The 17426-nt window shown below is 33.8% G+C and overlaps 2 protein-coding genes across 19 annotated transcripts; both read right to left on the bottom strand.

Annotated features, from left to right (window-relative positions):
• Positions 1 to 423: 423 nt before the first annotated feature.
• LOC111274677 (uncharacterized) lies at positions 424 to 7394 on the bottom strand. Of its 18 annotated transcripts, none has more exons than XM_089755312.1 (10): positions 6865 to 7394; positions 5750 to 5793; positions 5249 to 5375; positions 4528 to 4666; positions 3796 to 4382; positions 2838 to 3192; positions 2475 to 2715; positions 2192 to 2287; positions 1665 to 2111; positions 424 to 875 (listed from the first exon to the last, which is right to left on the bottom strand). In XM_089755312.1, the coding sequence occupies exons 1-10, from the start codon at positions 7028 to 7030 to the stop codon at positions 540 to 542; spliced, it is 2538 nt and encodes an 845-aa protein (XP_089611438.1). In that variant the 5' UTR covers positions 7031 to 7394; the 3' UTR covers positions 424 to 539. The 18 variants fall into 18 exon arrangements, with proteins under 18 accessions (XP_089611438.1, XP_089611439.1, XP_022715231.2 ...); XM_089755313.1 differs by having other exon boundaries at positions 2856 to 3192; XM_022859496.2 differs by having other exon boundaries at positions 2475 to 2745; positions 4528 to 4660.
• Positions 7395 to 8325: 931 nt separating this feature from the next.
• On the bottom strand, positions 8326 to 14276 carry LOC111274676 (protein Brevis radix-like 2). Its single transcript, XM_022859493.2, has 5 exons — positions 13584 to 14276; positions 12764 to 13140; positions 10663 to 10798; positions 9789 to 10180; positions 8326 to 8707 (listed from the first exon to the last, which is right to left on the bottom strand). The coding sequence occupies exons 1-5, from the start codon at positions 13704 to 13706 to the stop codon at positions 8629 to 8631; spliced, it is 1107 nt and encodes a 368-aa protein (XP_022715228.1). The 5' UTR covers positions 13707 to 14276; the 3' UTR covers positions 8326 to 8628.
• Positions 14277 to 17426: the final 3150 nt, after the last annotated feature.

Genomic DNA, 17426 nt, shown 5'->3' with positions numbered 1-17426 from the left:
AAAGAGAAAGCTTAGGTGAATGAGTGCAGGGTGGGTAATATGTTATAAGTTCTGATTTTTGCTCTGTTTAGTCAGTCAAGCTCCCATACAAATCCCACAAAAGTACTAATTGTGCCTAATAGACCAAGTAAATCAAACCCAAATTTGGCAGCTAAGAGCAAACAATATTTTTTATCAAGCATATAATTTACATAAAATCCTTTGAGGAAAATTGTTATACCTCCCACATTGCTTTCTAAAAAACTCTTCAATTCAGATCATATTTGGTTTCTGATTACACAATATTCACAGTTACTAAGAAAACTTTTGTGGGTGGCTTCTTTCTTAATCTGCCAATTTAAACAAGAAAGATAGCCTGGACAGCACAAGTTTATGTGGGTGGCTTTAGTGCAATTTAATAAGAACAGTCACGAAAACAGGAGATTAAACACCAATTATGCATTGAATTAAAAAGATTGTGGGTTATTTAACAAATAAAACTTTAAACTTTCTATCGCTACTTCACTCCCTTATAAGAGAAAGGGTTAGCTTGATACCATTCAGAAGTTTGTTGTCCAGTTAGGATGACCCAATTGAGGCGGTTGGTAAACACCCACTTGAGGCCCAGGAGTAGCCGGAGCAACCCCAACACCAACATTAGCACCCATGACAGGGCCTAGATGATGTGGGTTTGCCATTGCGGCAGGCTGTGGAGGAGGATGATACAACCCCGAGAATTGCATGTGAGAAGACTGTGCCGCAGCAGCATTAAACGAAGCATGGCCTGTGTGAGATGGCATATAACCATGAGGTGTTTGTGGCAGATTGTAGTATGGAGAAGATTGCAAGCCAGGTAGCTCCCTCGGGTTTTGAATCCAGAGATCTGATGTATCAGCCTGTCAAATGACAACGCAGTTAGCAAAGAGACTATGATTGACAACCAAACCTGCCAACTTGACAAAAACTACACACAGCAAGGACAAAAGACCATTTCATCAAACCAAAGAAACACATGCAGAATTACAGAAACTCATGGTGCGCGAGACAAGTAAAGATATATCACACTACACATCCAACGGGCTCAATTTGAAATCATGACTCATAACAAATAAAAAAGTCAACACTCAACAAAATGTAAAAATCAAACTGCAAAACTCATGAGTTAAAACCTCTCCATTAGTTTTTCGTGCATTACTTTTCAATATATTCTTTATCATGGTTAACACGTGTGGGGTGCAGTCATTGATCATGGACTCCAAGTGTATGAACAGTGACTATGAGTGCATTGGAAGTAATGGACGAAAAAATAAAGAAGAGCCAAATCCAAACACAAATGACCTGGCTTAATAAATAGCATTAAAGCAGTCAAAGGTTATGATCTTTCAGGGTTCACTATCTAATTCAACAACAAACACCGATGTCAATACTTTGAAAACTTTCAGAGAATCAGACATATCCTAGCTAATATCTTCATAACGTGTATTACTTTTTTCTCACTGGTTGGAACTTTCTCTAAGTAGATAACTAGACACCGTCTTGCTCTGGCAGACCAATTACACTGCCAACCCAAAACCAGATACACCAGGACATTCAAGAACCGTCAAGTCACAGTCACTATTGTCTCAGAATTTAGTTTATCTGTGGCTTATAATCTACTGGCTATTAGAGTGAAGAAATTTATTTACCTGTTGATTTTGAACATAGATATTGCCATCTTTATATTTGATCCGAGATGAGTCTTCAAGACCTGTTGCATTCCCAACTACACCAGAAGCATTGATTGTGTAACCAGATGGACTGTTAAAATTTCCAAACCCAGTAGGACTACCAGCAGGAAGTGGTTTGAACTGCTGAATCCCATACTTGAGGCCATTTGCATTAAGATGAGAACTACCTCCTGGCATGAGCAAATAGCTGCTACCATTCGAAGGATGTGGATAAGCAGGGTTACTGGAATAACCTGGCATCGCCATCTGTGGTAGATAAATTGGGGAGACAAACTGACGATACGGCATAAGATTAGTAAAATGGGGCAGATGAACTTGAGGATACATCTGTGCTACTGGTGGCTGTCGCTGCTGCACCATTGGTATTGTTGATGCAGGGATGTTGGCAGCATGCATGCTTAAAGCCTAATTATCATTTAGAATTTGCATCAAGTAAAGTGATAAAGAAAACAAGCATTCTTTAAATACATGTTACTGCCACTAACCTCCTGAGGAGATAGTAGACCCTGTCCTCTCGCAGTTTCATCTATTGGGGCTCTGAAATATGGAAAATCATAACCAGTTTGGGGATCATATGCCTGCTATCAGACAACACCACATCAGACCATTCCATTGCAAGGAGCAATCAAGAAAAGGGTATTTATTCCCAAATTTCAAAGTGGCTTTATATCAGTTTCACCAAGTGTAAATTTCATAAATACTCATTCAAGTAAGATCAAAGGTTTGAATTTGTATGACACCTGCCACTATTCATAAGATTATACTTACTGAAAAACTAGGTAACTCAGGAGGATCTTGCTGCTGTTGTGACTCGGAAAGAGCATAGGATGGACTGTTGTCCTGGACCATTCCAATATCGGCATAACTTTCCAAATTATGGGGACTTGAAGTGTCCTCCTTGTCAGCCAATTGATGCTCAGATGCAGTACCAGAGGGTGGAGAATCAGATCCAGAATTTCTAAGTTGATCATCTAAAATTTCAATGGGCCTGCCACCAGCAGCATCTTCACTGGAAGTATCGGGAGTGGACACAGACAAACTACTTAGATCAAATACAAGTAGAACATTAGAAGCAGGGTCTTGACTTAAGAACAAATTTTTAACTTTAGACTACCGAATGTAAGTAATTACTTGGAAGAAAAGATCAACCTAGCAGCAGATTCCCCATTTGAGTCTCTGGCAACACCAGTGGCTTGAAGACCTGACACAAAAGTCCTTGACGAATCAAATTCCACTCCAAAGCTGCCAAAAGTAAGTCGACGGTGATCATTCTCCGGGACTCGAATATGTTGCGCTATGATAACGTTCTCATTTTCACAGATATTTACTTGAGAAAACTTATCTCGCAATTCAGCTATTCCTGAATCCAAGACCTTGGCATCATCAACAGGAGGTGAAGCAGACTTAGGTGTTCCAATAACTCCAGGATTATTAACACTTGATTTTTGGCTTGATTTTGGTTTCCACTCTTTATTATGTTGGTTAGCTGCACCAAATGTACATGATAAACTCTCACATAAACTTTAGAAACAAGTCCAAATCAAGTGCTATAATAACTACAACCTACTGACTCATTTGCTAAAATAGCAGTTTAAAGTGATAGAAGAAACATAAATTGGTCAATGAAGAGAACAGCAATATAATAAGAAGATGCATTAACTTGATATCTAATTCTATCACTGGTTTATGATGTCTTACATTCTAAAATATTTAGCCTCGATAGACTCAAAAGTTCCTTACACTTTCAAGAAGCTTAAAATTAAGTGAAAAGAAACTGCATTTGGGTTCTTTTTAACACAACAGAAACATATTTGTAAAAAACATAATAGTAATAATAATAACAGAGAAGCATCAATGCCACATGATACAGCAATAACCAACAAGTAATAGGTTAAGCTTTTCTTTAGATTCTTTTTCCTCTAATGTTTTGTAAATACATGTTATTTAAACTTCTGTCTAACATACAAGCGAAAAGGAATACCCAGGAAAACATTCTTAAAGATAAATATAATAATCATATCAAACCTACCCCCTTGACCAACAAAAAGAACAGCATATGAAATGGATGCTTCTAGTTGAGAGGGAGTACCTTTTTGATGACCTAAAACTTGTTGATATTGCCTGCTCCCATACTGATTGCTCACGAATGACCTGCTTCCAGAAATCTCAGGCACGACAGATTCAGCTGCACTTATATGACTGAGCTGGTCTGCTCTAGAAATTCCAGGAAAAGGTCGAAATGCCTCTGATGAAGTGTCCCTCCCCACATGCGTATTGGAGAGAGAACCAGTTGTTCCATGTGAATCTTTGATAGTATTTTCAGAAAGCTGACGGCGAACACCCACAACCCCAACTTCACGCTTGATAGCTCCAACAACACCAGATGATCTGGAATCAGGGGAAGGCACATGAACAGGATCTGTTGAGGACGAATAAATCCCAACAACCGAGCTGCTTGATGATTGAGGGGCAAAATGTGCACGACTATTATTGGGCTTCACTGGCTGTGACCATGAAACAGCATTAGGAATAAAAGTTCGCTTTTCGCCCAATATTTCTTTCCTATCAATACCATTTGAATTTGCATCCCGAGCATGCCTTGGTTGTGAACTGGATGGCACATTAGTAGTTTGAGATTTACTCTGAGGCCTCTGATTGCTTGGCATTCCCGTTGAACTGCAGAATAGTAATAATAGGAGAATACTCAGTTCACACTATTTCACATGGACTACGATATCAGTAAATACAGATGCAAAGGAAACCAGGGAATAAACAAAGTTTACAATGGAACAGCAAATAAATAATAACAAATAAACATTACCCCTTTTCAGCAACATTCACAGGCACTTGCTCATTTTCAGAAGTTGAGTACTGTGAGAAAGGAGGCTTTACATCTTTACTTGCATTTTGATCGACTCTGTTGTCCCTCACAACACGAAACTCTCTGTTGACTCCTGCATCTAGTAAGAAACTATTCATTAAATGGCAGAAAAGGCTAAAAGTGCCTCATGATAGTCAATAATAAGCTAAAGACTTTACATAGAAGTAGATAGGAACCAATGCAATTAAAGAACTGTTCTATACATAAGGAAAACTAACACATCTTACATGTATAAATTTATATAAATTACGAAAAAAAATGCTTAAAGCTGCAGGATTTCATGGAAGGATGGATTAAAAAGAATTGAATTCTTAAAGGCAAGTACAAGGGTATCAAGAAAACCTCAACAGATCAGCATACTGCACAAATTGCAAATCTAAGACATTAAACATCAATATACAAAGACTGTTACACAATAATGTAAATCATTAAAATTACCAATTTCTCTAATATCCATCTTCATTGACAATTTTAACATCTACTTTGTACCATATTAACAATGATGGAAATCATTAAAGACACTTAAGAATTCCTAACTTTAATTTATCACTCCTTGAACATAGGACAGATTAATGTTTAGATTGAGGAGACTATATAATCAAGCATTAACTTGCAAAAAACTAAAGGTCAAATCATTAAACACATTATCTTACTGCATTACCAGGCATAGCATTCCAAGTATAGCCTCCTTTTCTAGAACCACGTTCAGGATATGTACGAAATTTCATCCCTTGACCAATATTCTCAGAACGTTTTCTTGGATCCATGGAACCTTGGTACCCAATGCTCTATCATAAGGAAATGTCAGATCAGAACAAGATTTTTGCAGCTGTACATTAACTCCTCTTGTGGGTTCACATTTCAAGATACAACAAGTAATAATAATTCAAGGCATTAACATTATCTCAAATACTATGGATACAAGATCAATCAAACACATGAATATCACAGGATAAACTTATAAAAGAAAAAAATAATAATAAATGACTAAGAATTAAAAAACAGAGGCACCTATCAAATGCTGAGAATGTGCAAGTCAACAGCCACAGCTAAGATAAAAATAGGCATGATGTTGAAAAACAACCTTCTATTGCTAAAGGAAGTAAACTAACAAAGAAAAGATTTGCCAAAACCCATATTAGTATAATATACAAGATTATACCTCTTTCTTATGATCTCTTTTTCTCCTTACTACATGAAATGTATCTGAGAAGAAAAAACGAGACTGGATGTAAAACATCTATAAAAGTACATTTGAAATATCATTTCAAACAAAAGAGGCAATCTGAAACCACAACGTATCCAAAGGAAAAAAATTTATCAACTTTGAGAACTCAAACAAGGCTGAAGATCGACAACACCAATTTACCAATTAGATGAAAGTTGCCTAAACAACAAGAAAGACAGCGATCCCCTCTTAACATTGATAATTAACAAAATGAGGAAAACTGCTAGATTGTCCTACTATTCCAGGTGTGACTATCCAGGGTCACTAGTTCACCATGCCCGCCATGACAAGAACCACTAGAAAGGCATAATCCTGAATGCTATCCAACGTCATAATGCCAAAAGAGAGAATTAGGTCAGACAAGTCAACGAGGATCATAATACCAATTTTATGACACACACAAAGATAAGCAGCTTACTTGTCATGCATCAAGATCACTGACCAAAGATTGTAGAATAGTACAGTAACTGCCATTATGTTTGATTTTGATTCTGGGTTGTACTAATCAAACTTTAATACTTTATTATTTTCCCCCACTATATCAGAGAAACCAAACAAAGTTCTAGAAAAAGTCGATTGATGATTTATCAGCGGGCTCAAAACACCAAAATTGAAGAAAGCACCAAGCCATAATGCACCTACTATAACAAAAAAGAACTAATACGCAATCCTTCAGACTCAGCAAAATGCACCTACTATAGCGAAAAGAAGAGCACCAAGGCAAAGCAAAAGACTAAAAGAAATATCACTAAACAAGCCAAAACTACATTTTTAGCAAGCTAAAATTTCCTGCAATAATCATCAGGCGCTAAACCTTCGGCATAAAAAAATATATAACTTCAACACAAACTGAAATAACCCAATATCTTAACACAATAAAAACCCCTAAAGAAACAGCACAACTTGAACCAGAACAATCTTGACCTCAAACTCCCAGACTAAAAACCACTACAAAGCAAACAAAAACCCACTTTCCAATACACCAAAAAAAGGGCAAAGACAGCAGAATGGAAAGAAAGGGTTTTAGAAAAAAAAAAAAAAAAAGTGACCTTGATGAAGCAATTTCTGGGCAGTTTCATTAGGATCCATGTTTGCCTCTTTCAAGGCAACATAGATATCATTATCAGAGTGATTGCCGACTATTTCCTTGATTGACTGTATTGTCTTCCTCACTGGCGCTGGGTAATCTCCTTCGATTCTTGCCCCACTTACCATCTCTCCTCCCACTCTCTCTCCCTCTTTTCAAATACTCCCAAAAAAAAAAAAAAAAAAAAGAAGAGAAAAAGACTCTTACTTTCCACTATTTTTTTAACAAAAAACCCATTTTTGAAATCCAATTCCAAATTTCTATTTTAAATATAGAGAGGGTTCTTTTATTTATTTATTTATTTATTTTTATTATTATTATTATTATTAACCTTTAAAAGGGAAGAGCTAGGGTTTGCATTTAGAGAGAGAAAGAGTGTGAAGAACGGCTCCAGGGACAGAAAGAGGTTTGGGAACAAGGGTTTTGAAAACGCTTTTACTTGGGAGAAATTCCTAATTGGGATTTGCTTAATGACTATCTGCCCCTTAAAATTATGTATACTCGCAAGTTTGCCTTCTATTTGAGAGTGTCTTCGACTAAAGTAGCTTATTTTGTGATTTATAGAAAATTATTATTATTATTATTAGGAAAACTTTGAAATTTTCTTACAAGTTACAATGGAACAGAGATTTAGCTTGCCAGTTTACGCCGTCGTCGTTGACTCTAATGAGTCTTGGTCTTCTCTTGTATAATGTTTAAATGTTTTTTATTTTTTTGGTTTAGCTATAGATGAAAAATAAATAAATAAAAGTTTGGTTGTCGTAGTGGGATTAGATGAGTGAAGTAAAAAATTAGAGAGCTCTTTGCCCTTTATATTTTTGCTTTTTTTTTTTAAATAGAAGATAAAGAAAGGAATAAAGCAAATTGAGTTGAAAATTAATATTTTTGTGTTTGTAAATTGTAAACCCATGGAAAATTTGTAAGGACTAGGAATGGTAGAGGGCAATTTCAAATTTTGAACCCTACTTCACCTCATCATTTATTTCCTTATGAAGAGCAATTTTTACAAAATACTATATAAGTTAAAAAGTAAAAAGTGATTTGTTGATAAAATATTAATTTTATAATTTATGATCATTTTTAATATAAAAAAAAAGTAATTAAGATCAAATCAAAATTAAAATGGACCAATCATGGAACGTCAAGCTATTAAATGATTTGAGGAGATTTTAATTCAAGTTTTGTTTCTTTTTTCTAATAAGTAAAAAGAATATATATTTCAATTTGGGTTTTGCTTATTTCGAAAATATAAAGCCATCGAAGAACATGACAAATTGTTCATCTTATTTCAACCTATGGACCCGTATAAAAATGGTGAGAACATAAAAGAGTCATACAAAAATTTTCATTTTAATCTTTTTTCTTCCCCTCAAACAAACAGGGGAAAACACCCCCATCTCAATGAAAAAAAGCCTGTAAATGTGAGATAATATCAAGGTTATAACTTTATATAAATAGTTTGGATGAAAAGTATAGCTCTAATGAAAATGAACAAGAATTATTTTAACTAAAAATTTCTCATCATCTTTTCAATTTCTGCACCAATTTGTCAAAACCCCAAAAGCACCCAACAACTGCATCCAACCAAATATGGGGAAAAAGTAGTATTTGAGTGTATATCTAAGCAGAACAATAGGAAGTGCCCAGGTACACAGAATTGTCTAAACACCAGTGGTTAAAAGGAGACAAACTTCCAAATGCCAATATCTCATTGATTTGCTAAATCTCACAAGTACTGTTCTTGTATCCTGGCTCGGTTTTCTTCCCACCACATCCTTGCATGCATTTCTCCAAACTTCTCTCGGCTGCATCACATATAAAGAAACAAAAATGGTTTTATTGCTATAAAGCAATTGATTGAATTAAATATTAAGCTCTTTACTGTTGTTTGCTAATGGGGGCCAAGGAGAATTGGGAAATGGGAGTCCTAGCTGACACTAGGGGGGTTGGGAGTGGGGACTATGCACAAAATGCTCGCAATTCACAGCGGGATAACCTTGGAGGTAAGGGGACCAGCATCGTGAGTCAAACTAGCAATAATAAGGCTAGGTTTTCGGATCATGCACTGACTCTATATGCACTAGGGAAGCTGTTTGCACTCACTGGGACCAAACAAAATCTTAGAGGAGCATGGTGCCGTTTGCTTCACCAAGGATTGTCCCATTCCTTCACTGGATATTATATAACTCGATGGTAACTATTATATCAATCTATTCAAGCTAATATATCCCAAGACAGCAAACTTCATTAAAAGAAAAAATGAAAAAGAAAACCCTCTAATCAGAACTTAATTCATGGGCCATAATGCTTGAGGAAATAAATCAGGAATGAGTTGGTTGTATTTTCAGTAATTGGTATCGTTAACTGTTATCAGGTCTCATTGCTTCAGTAGAATAAATAACTAGCTAAGTAGTTGAATCCTAAGAGGTTTATCGTACACTTTAGACTGAAGCTACCCCATGCAAATTTTATCCAAATTTTGCAAAGGATTTGTTTGACAGACCAGTTCAACCACTCATAAATGACATGGAGGTGATAAACAACTAATTCATGGCCATTTATTTCTTGCGAGTAATCAGATGGTCAGAATTTCAGACACTATCATTTTTCTTTTGCAAATAATGGGCTTGGCCACAAACTCAACTTCACAGTTTACTACTAATAACGCATATCAGGAATGGTTTTAAGCCAACTTCAAAGCAAAGAAGGATGGAATGACCAGTTAATAATAATCATCAAGGAAACATAAGACCAAAATAACAGCTTGGCTTTTGTTCCATTCGCATGTTTCAACCCAAGAAAATGCAATCAACTAGTCACCATCAGACTATTTTAACAGTTTTAACCTTTAATCAATCTGTCGTCTACGTTAAACAAACCACATACCTGAAGCGGACACGTCTAAGCTCCCGAGTACCACCTGGAAGTGCTCTAATAGTGATGTAAACCCCTGGTTCATCCTGTTCAACCCATTCGGTTTCCATGTCACTGGCATTACTGATAGAGAGCTCTCCAGAGCGATCTGCCTCTCTTGATGAACTAGTCCTAACAGAGCCATCTATGGATGAAGTCTCAGTCTTGATTGCACTAATGCTGGAGAGTTTTGGTGTTGAAACAAGTGCAGCTGAGTCAGAGTATTGACGGGACTGCATTGGGTGATGATCCAGGGAGTCTGATGAAGAATAGCCCATTCCTGTTGGCCGGACAAAGTTGCGGGGCCTTTCTTTGTTCAGCGGTGGAGTCACAGGACTGTCCTTTGCAGATTCAATTCTTGAGCCCTAAAAGGGAAGAACGAAAATTAATTTGAAAAACCAAAAAACTTATGGAAATGTCATTTTACTAAAAAATAAGATGATTATGGTGATCTTTGCATGAAATTCAAGGGCTATCCCCTTTATGAATAGAGTAAACCCCAAAGTGGCAGTATGACATCAAAGAACAAAATTGCTTGAAACCCTGAATATGTTGAACCTATAGTTAATTGAAAAATAAAACCAAAGAGAAAAGATCCCCTATCACGGACTGATTGCATCTATTTTAAATGAGTGGTAATCAAATATATCTAACTTGGTTTCTTACTTTCAAACCAAATAGTGTAAGTGTCCAATCCACATCCCAAAGCATGCTAAAGGAGTTTCATAGTTCACCACTTAAAAATAGATAGAATGAAGAAATGTTGGAAAAAAATAATTACTAGGACTTCACTAAGTCATGCTAAGGACAACAAAAAGTTAAAAACACATGCAGAAAAGAAGCTTACTTCATCTTCGGATCTTGGAGGAGTTGGAAGCGGGACTGCTTGACGATTAAAGCGTTGAACATTGTATAATTCCATGACCTTTTCATAGTTCTCAGCCCACCACCTTTGAGCTTGCCATTTATTAAACATTTCACGACTGATTAAATTAAGAAAAGGATAGATTAGCACTCTAAGCAATCCACAAGAAACTATAGAATGAAAGAAAAGCAGAAGCTGATAATTGCAATATTGAAGTTTCAAAATCCTTGAAACGACAATTGTGCACGAGAAAAAATGAATAAACATTGGCTATGTAACAGAATTACAGTAGCAAGTGCTTTGATAATTACACTTGAACCCATTAAAAAGATATTTGTTTATTCAACTGAATTACAGAAGCCTAGTGTCTTGATAATTACACTTGAACCCATTAACAAGATAATGAAGAACATCGGTTGGCATTCAAAATGTCATCAAGAAGGAACAGGTGATTAACAGGCAAAGCTATAGATGTTTAAGTTCCCAACTACTAATATAAACACCAAAATGCTCTTTGTGCTATATTGTCCAAAAATAGTTTTTATAGAATAATTATCAGAACTAAATATCCCATCAATTTAGATCAGCAGATAAATGGTGGGTCTGTTAAAAAAGCTAGGAAAATCCATAGCAAAATTCGCAATCTTATGCTTTCACATTTTGTTGGTAATCACCTTCATTCTTCCAAGTATGGCTAGTATAGCCAATATTTTCTAGATTAAAGGAAGACAAAAGAATGTTTCAAAGTGCAATACAAGGACAAAACCAAAAAAAAAAAAAAGGAGGAAACAGAAAGGAACTGAAAAAAAGTGTGATTTTTTCCCTTTCAGAATTTCAGATAAATATATTATCATCATTTCCAGAAATTATGCAAGATGAGATCTCCACATGTATCTATTCCTAATAGCTAAAGAAGCTTGTTTGTCAAAATACTAAGAGATGAAGAAAAAACTGTAATAAATCAGTCAGTAAACAACCAAAATTTATGGTCTTATCTCTTCATAATCTTCTGTCAAATTATACACTTTTGAAAATTATGAGATAGTAGGAATTTTTGTTATTAGAAACCATTGTTGGTTAGAAACTGAAGCCATCGAGGTTCCTACATGAGAAGCAAAAAAGAAAGGAAAATGGTATCCTGGTGGAGATTGTCCAAAATTCCCAAAGGAGTTAAAAAATGAAATGCTTTACATGGTTCATACGATATTTTGGCCCATAAAAAAACAACGGGTAATTGACAAGCAATGACTTGATGTACAAAAACACATTTTCTTGTGATTCTAATAAATGCTTTTGGTGGTCACTATCATCAGGAAGTGTAAATTTTGCCAGTGAACTCCCTGGAGGACGAAAGGCAATTGTATGTACCAACATCGGATGTGAAGAAGACATTTCTTTAGACCTTTACTGTTACACTAGATTCACCAATCAGTGCACTGCCTACAGAAAGATCACATAGAACTTGGCCCCAAGTGTCATCTCAAGTTCCAGTTAACTTATGCACATACCAAGATTACAACCCACTGTCCAAGGAGTCAGAAACACATCCAGATTGAATGCTTTAACCATCTAGCTCTAAATTGAGTTATTTAGACAGGAAACAAGGACTTATTGCCCTTAATATTGCATGATTCACTGGAAATGCAAAAAAGCTATATGACAAGTGGACCAACCATAAAGAGAGACCCGTATATGGGGCCACTTCAATGATGCTATATAGATTTTCACTCATAGAACCTCACATGAAAATTTAGTGCGACAGTCACACTCATGACACATAAAATGACAAAGGATAATGTCAAAATACCCCAGCTCGAATTACCACCTTCAGGATACTTACTATATGCAATCACAATCCAACAAACTGAAACCTTCAATATCAAACTCAAGAGCCAAGAACGTCATTCAAAACAAAACAACAATAACACTTCAAAACCAGATATTTGATATACAAGAAAAGTTTCAACCACAAAGGACTATACAAATATGGCTACCATTTCAATACCAAAAATAAAAATCATGTGATCACATCCAGACAAATCAGAACCTTCACTATCATATATACCATAACAAAATAACGTACCTGAATCGAATTCTTTTCAGATCATTCCCCCCTTCAGGTAATGAAACAAAAGTGATTAAAACACCAGGCTCCACTTGTGCAACCCATTCCTTAGGCTCATCTTCCTCCATAAACACTACTGATTCTGTACGACCACTAACAGAGGCTGGGGTACCTTCACCACTGGAAAGTCCTTTTAGTCTTGATTCCATCTCTTTGCCCCAAATTCTGGGCGTCGAATTCGAGCTTCCTGTTCTACGGTAAGGGCATTGGAAACGTGCCGAGTCAGAGGCGGCATCGGAGTCTGCATAGTTCCGGTTATGGTTATGGTTTGATGAACCAGAACAAGGCCTGCAGTTTTTATAAGCTCCTGATGCTTTCAATGCTATGTCCTTGATCTAAAAATATATAAAAAACCCTGTCAAAGCCTTACTCTGTTGGAAAGAAAAAACAACTAGAAAACAAAACAAATTCAGGGTTTTGTTGCTTTTTCCATTTTGTTTTGAAAATTGGAAAGGAAAAAGAAAAACAAAGTCGATAAAGATTTAAGAAATATGGCGGATTCAGGATTACTAAGTTTGGTTGCTAAGAAAATGGAGGAAAGCAACAGAACAGAAAACTGATTCCAAGCTTATTTTACCATAGAAAACAATATTGAACCCACCAAAGTCAAATTATAACGAAAAATCCCTCTTCCTTTTACCAGCTTCTGAACAGTGAAAAACTCACTGGAGTCAAAGCAGAACTTCAAATATCCTAGTCATTTTTTCCTGCATCTTCTCGGCAAACAAACACAAAGCCATGTATGCAAATTTCTACATTTAATAATAAATAACAATACCTGAGAAGTGAGGGCCTTAATGGCTTGCCTAGTCCTAGGAGTTTCCGAAGTATCTTCATCCTGTTGCCCAATAGATCCATTGTTATTGTTTAGCTGCTTTGAACAAGCTATACACGTTAACATCTTCCTTTCTCTCTTCTTTTCACCCCCAAACAACAAAAACCCAGATCAGATTCAACAACCAAATTTCATAAACAAGTACATATGGCTATGTCAACGAGAGAAGGAAGCTTGTTTCTGGCAAATTTTCGTTGGTTACGTTAAGGTTTTTTTTTAAATATATTTAAGCTTCAAAAGGAATGAGTCGGCTATGTGATTTTTCATAATGCGAAAGAGTAAAAGAAAGAAAGAAAGAGGAGAAGAATCAGAGAGATCCCGGTAGGCTGATAGGGCACAATATAATAGTAATAATAATGAGTTCGGATTGAAAAAAAAAAAAAAAAACCGAAAAAGAAAAGAGGTGACCGTTAATGGAGGAGGAAATAAGGCATGGTTTTCTGGGATTGAAATGAAAGAAAAAAGAGTAAGAAACACTCTGTTTCTTTGGTTCTGCGGCCTCTGCCTCTGTTCTCTGTCTAAAAAGAAAAAAAAAATTTTCTTTGTCTGTCCTCAACTTCAGTTTTCTCTCTCTCTTTGCTACTGCCCCTGCCACAGGATCTTTTTTTTCTGAAGAAGGCTATTGAGATTTGGGCTAATACGGCAACTGGTACCAAAACCATTTTGTAGCTGTCCTAGTAGTCAATTTTTGTACCCTTTTTCCTTTTCTTTTTTTTTTTTCTTGAAATTTCTCCTTGAATTTTTTAATCGTTGTGAAATTTAATTATCATATTATGATTTAAATATTAAATTTTATTATTGTAATTCTATTTTAACAATGTTTTTGTCATAATATTTTAATTTTATTGATATTTTACAAAACAATAATAAAAGAAAAATATTTTACAAAATATTCTATTAATGCAAATGATAAATTTTGTAATCATACATTTAATTTTATCATTTTTAGATAACAATAAAGTAAATTTTCACTAATTCGTTATTTTATGTCCAAAATCAACAAAAATTATAAATACAATGATGAATTTTAATGAAATTGAAATATAATGAGAAATTTTTCAATACTGACTTATAATATAATAATGATAAATTTTATCTTGATTTTATTTTTAATTTTTAATCTATCTTTAAACTTTCGACTTAATTATATATCTAATTATATATCTGATTGAAAAAAATATTATACGTTTAAATTCTTTCAAATTTATGATTTTTAAGTGTAAATTTTAATAACATACAATTGATTCAAAAGATAATCAATTAATTTTGATTTGTTTTTAAGTAAAAGTGTACTTTAATTTCTAAGCATATAATGATAGACAATTTTTGTAAAGACAATCTGTTAATTTTGGAATGAAATTGAATTTCAGATTTCAAATTGAATAATGATTCTAGACGTTAGGTATCATTTTGTTGACTGATATTTAAGAAAAAAAAAAAGCGATTTAATTATTCAGTGCCATAAAAAATTCTCACCGTTGATATCTCTAACAATAGATTAGCCAACATAATACAAGCAAGCTTTGATATTTAACAAAATTAAAATTATGTTTAAAGTTATGTTTGGATTTCATCACGTTGAATGATTAAATTTAAATGTTAATTTTAATAAAATTTATTTAATTTTTTTAATCATAATTATAATATATATTTTTTAATCGTAATTATAATAATAATTATTATTATTTTTAATTTTATCGAAATCAAACTTAACGTTTATTCAAATAAAATTTAAGTGTAAAAAAAAATTTATTGAAAGGTAAGCTAATTGGGTGAGATAAAGTGCAATAACAGTACGATAAGTGTAATTGCGTTTATGAAACGTTTTTTCCGTCTTTAAAACTCCCATTTATATTTACATGAATTAAAACAAATAATTTAAAAATGTTTCTAAGCCTAGCTGCAACCCATTACTTGCGTACTCGTACTTGATCGCGGGTGAGAATTGTCTGTTCCTTTCCATTTTATGTAATTGCTGGTTGATTCTTCTTGGCAGCTGTTATTGCATTTTTTCTTACACAATCACTTTATTAATCCAGAATCTGTTAGATCTTTGCGAATTGAGTTCAACCGTGATCATTTTTTTAATTAATCAATTTCAATCCAATTAGCATTAATTAATTACATTGGATTGGATTTAACTCGAAATTTTTTGGTTAAATTCCTTGATTAAATTCTAAGAATTATTTTTTGTCAAAAAAAAGTTTTTCTCTCCTTTGAGTTTATTTATATCAAACTTTTTTTTTTTTTGCATGAGAGTAAATTTGAAATTAATGTAATAACGAGAAAAAAAAATTACCACTGTAATATTATTGATTAAGATTATATTTGAATTTTATTTATATATCGTATTATTAATTAAATTTAAATATTAATTTTAATAAAATTTATTTAATATATTTATTTTTTATTTTTTTAATTATAATTATAATAAAATTTTTTTTATTTATAACTATAATAATTTTTGTTATTTTTTAAAAAACTAATTTTATTATGCAGAAGCTAAGTTTTGAACTTACGAGTGGAAAGTGGTTTGCATGGAAACTGGAAAAAGAGCATTAGATTAGATTAGAGGTAGGGGGGAGGGTCGTACCATGGATGGTCTTTATTTGAGGTGGCGCCACCCTATGGACCAGATAAGCGCCGAGATTGGGTTAAGGTGCGAAAAAGAGACGCCTAGCCCATCTGTACTGCAGCAGGTGTGACTGGAAGCAATAGGGCTAGAAAATAAAAAAAAAAAAAACTTTCATATTTTCAGCTGACTGCTTGATCATATGTGAATTTTTGTGTCAATATTGTGTGCGTTTGTGTCTGCCCCCGAATTTTTTTTTCGTGTGTGTTAACTTTACTTATTCTCTACTGAAAGCCTCGACACCTCTTTCGCATGGCTGACATCTGTCATCCTGATGTGAAATTTGGGTTTTCACTTTTTGTTTTTTGTTTTTCTTGTCTATTGGATAGGATTTTGCATTTCAATTTATTTTCACTTCCCTTGTTTTACTTTTCTGTAAATGGTGGGAACTGCCCTCTTTATTTACAAAAGAGATTATAGGTTAGTAGAGTTGAAAAAGATAAAAATTTATAAATGTTGACATCGAAATTTAATCTTACGATATATCTTATAAAAAAAGTTCGTTTTTATTCTTTAATACTTCACATTGCATGTTATGTAAACTTAAGTACTAAGGTTTTTATAATATAGTAGTATTAATTAAGGACCAAGCAGGTTGACCTAATCATCACATGCATGGTAAATGCACTTCCAAAGTAAGAAGGTGGTGCATCTTTCTCTCAAGCTATTGGATGATTCCAATTTTCCTTTGAAAAAGTATTAACATTTGATTATGTAGTTTAAGTATTGCAACTCAAAAGTTTTTAAAAAATCTAAAAATTGTTTTTGTTTATTGTAAAATAAGTTTTAAAATGTCAAGCAATTCAAAATTGATTTGAATTCTAACCAAACCTTTTTCAATTAAGAAATTTATCAAATTAAAAAGAAAATCTTTAATAAATATGCTTGTTATTTTTGTTTGGACTTTTATCCAATTTTAAAACATTTTTTTATGCAAAATTTTTTATGTTTGGTAACAAAGTTAATATGAATTTGAATTCGAGATTCAATCTGAATAATTCATTTATTTTTTTTAAAGATAAATTTTTACAATTAGTTAGATTGAATTTAACTTTTAATATTTGTAATTTTTTTATCATTTCTAAGAACTTACGTCTTTTGTAATAAGAAAATTAATATGTATTTTCTTTTTCCCTCATTGAGTGAGAGACCAA

Source organism: Durio zibethinus, chromosome 26 (assembly GCF_047325235.1).
Source record: "Durio zibethinus cultivar Kanyao isolate XHJ-2024 chromosome 26, ASM4732523v1, whole genome shotgun sequence".
NCBI lineage: Eukaryota > Viridiplantae > Streptophyta > Magnoliopsida > Malvales > Malvaceae > Durio > Durio zibethinus.
This window is presented reverse-complemented; position numbering and strand designations above follow the sequence as displayed.